Genomic DNA, 2,538 nt, shown 5'->3' with positions numbered 1-2,538 from the left:
GGGCACACGCCCGGCACCGCTCCATTTTCATCACACGCAAGCGTGTGCACACCTTCAACTCGAAGGGTGCTCATGGAGACTGAGTGTGCAGGCGTGAATGCCCATCTCTGGTGACAGGGGCACTGCCAGGGAGAGATCAACAACAGACAAGCTGTCATCGCTAGGAACTGCCCAACAGAAAAAAGAGCAAATTAGGAAACCCAGTGGTGTATGTCATTTTAGAAGCCCACCGCAGCCCCACACAGGGAGCCTGCTCCCACTGAGGGGCAGCGGTTGACGCCAGGGGCTCTGACGGAGGCTGGCACAAGTGCTTCCACAAGGGGGCCATGAACCAGCGTGCCAGTCTGAAGAGCACGGGTGTCTCAGACCTGCACACAAACATGTCCCAAACAACCTGTCCTCCTCCTGTGACCAGCTGTTTTCCCCTATCCACGATCTTCTGCCGAGTCCACTGTCTGCAGGACGCAGAGCAGGACATCCAGATTCCCAATGTCACCATCTGACATGCAAATCAACTCAGTTATCGGACAAGTGCTCAGAGATTCTCCCCTGGGGGTATGTGAAGCCTAAGTCAACCACTTACCCCTCTTGGAGAGAGAAACCCCGAGTGGACTTGGTGAGAACTCTGAAAAGGAAGGTGCCGCTGGCTAACATAACTTCAACGACGATGGCATCTAGAGACCCAGAGGCCTCACGCTGACCAACAGATCTGAAAGGGCACCATGACAGTGACGCCATCGAGAATTCTGACTTCCTAACTCCGTCCCTCTCCCACACAGGTATTTTGGAACAGGTTCGTTTTTATCCAGCCAAGAAAGACGGGCGTGTGAAGAAGCGGGTGTGCGGGTCTGGCCTGGGGGTGGCGCCAAGACATGGTACTCACTCCAGCACTTCGTAGTTGGACTTCTTCTCCAGCGCATTGCCCCGCATCTCCCCGTATGAGCGTCTGAAACCAGGAGAGACGGAGAAGTTACAAACAGTGTCTGCGCTGGGTGTGGTGAGAGCAGGGGTGGGCTGTCCTGAGATGTTTGGTGGGTCGGGCACACACTCTGAGCTGTGACGATGGAGGGAGGCATGTGACTGGGCACATCACTGTAACATCCCTACGGAGCAACGCTGGGGGTGCCCACCTCATTGCTGTGCACAGCTGAGAAGGGAGATTCCAGGTTTAAAGAGACTGTTTCGTGTACTATTTAGTGGGTTTCTGGCTCTCGCTAGAGACATGGTACACGCATGCAGGACAGCTGTGGGAAACATACTTTTAACAGTATTGGCCACTGAGATGAAATCAGTGGCCAGTCCACGTGGCAGCAGGCGCACCCAGCTCTTTCAGTGAGTGACCCACGGTCAATGCTGACCCATGGACGTACCCCCGCATCACCTCTGTGTTCCAAATGACCCTATCCAGCAGTTCCAGGTTGTACAGGGGCCAAACTCTTCTGTACAAAACCTGACACCTGTGGATCTGTCTGTCCCGCCAAGGACCTCACGAAAGGATGAGGCTGGGCTTGACACTACAGATCATCTGAGGTGACTTCCTAGCAGCAGGGCAATCCAGGAGGCTCTGTCTGTGGAGGGGAGCTCAGTGGCAGCGGCAGTATGATGGAGGGACAGGGACGGAGGGGGGACAGAGAAGAAAGGGGGGAGACGAGGTTCTCTCAAACCCACAGCAGCATCACTCCCCTTGAGGCTGTGTGTGCAGGACAGGAAGGCATCCAGGGGTTGCCATGATTAAAGCACACAGCTGCTAACAAAAAGGGCAGGCATCTGAACCGTCAGCCACCTGGCAGGAAGGAAGATGGACCAGTCTGCTTGGGCAAACACCTCAGCCCGGGAAACCTCGGGGGCAGCTCTGCTTGCTCTTGAAGAGTTGTTCCAAGACAGATGAGACTGGAAAGCCACGGTGGGTTTGGGTGCAATAAGGGAATGGGGAGGCGACAGGGGTGCTTCCTCTGTTGACATGGGCGGAAGGTAAGGCAGAAGCAGAGGAGGCTGTTACTGGACACACCCTGAGGCTGACAACAGGCTGTCCTGGGAGGCTGAAGCCAAGGGCGTTTGTGACTGAACAGCCTCCCGCATGGTACATGCTGGCTCCTGGGGAGGAATGAGCACCGTGGGAGTGCAACAGCCGTCCTCTAACGGATCCCAGTCACCTCGCGCCAGCAGCCAAGGGGAATCTCTTTCTTTCTTTCTTTTAAAAATCATCTTATTGGAGGCTCTTACAGCTCTTATCACAATCCACCCATCCATCCATTGTGTCAAGCACCTTTGTACATTTGTTGCCATCATTATTTTCAAAACATTTTCTTTCTACTTGAGCCCTTGGTATCAGCTCATTCCCACCTTTCCTCCCTCCCTCATGAACCCTTGATAATTTATCATTTTTTTCCCTGTCTTACACCAAGGTAAACTTCTTTATTAAAATTCTATTTGATGAAAATTAAGATAAAAAATATACAAAAAAATCTTTTTCTTTTTTCTTTTTTTAAAATATCATTTTATTGGGGGTTCTTATAGCTCTTATAACATTCCATACAT

At 52.4% G+C, this 2,538-nt stretch overlaps 1 protein-coding gene across 14 annotated transcripts in view; it reads right to left on the bottom strand.

Annotated features, from left to right (window-relative positions):
• The window catches only part of PTK2 (protein tyrosine kinase 2), a 145,147-nt gene that overhangs the window by 91,878 nt on the left and 50,731 nt on the right, over positions 1-2,538 (bottom strand). For all 14 annotated transcript variants that reach the window (XM_030884992.2, XM_045296532.1, XM_045296550.1 and 11 more), the window contains one exon: positions 884-946. In XM_030884992.2, the coding sequence (XP_030740852.1) occupies positions 884-946 (63 nt within the window). The remainder of the gene's footprint in view (positions 1-883; positions 947-2,538) is intronic.

Source organism: Echinops telfairi, unplaced genomic scaffold, assembly GCF_000313985.2.
Source record: "Echinops telfairi isolate 266 unplaced genomic scaffold, ASM31398v2 ScPeMD7_1;HRSCAF=3_0, whole genome shotgun sequence".
In the NCBI taxonomy this organism is placed as follows: Eukaryota; Metazoa; Chordata; class Mammalia; order Afrosoricida; family Tenrecidae; genus Echinops; species Echinops telfairi.
Note: the sequence above shows the minus strand (reverse complement) of the source record. Positions and strands in the feature narration are given on the sequence as shown.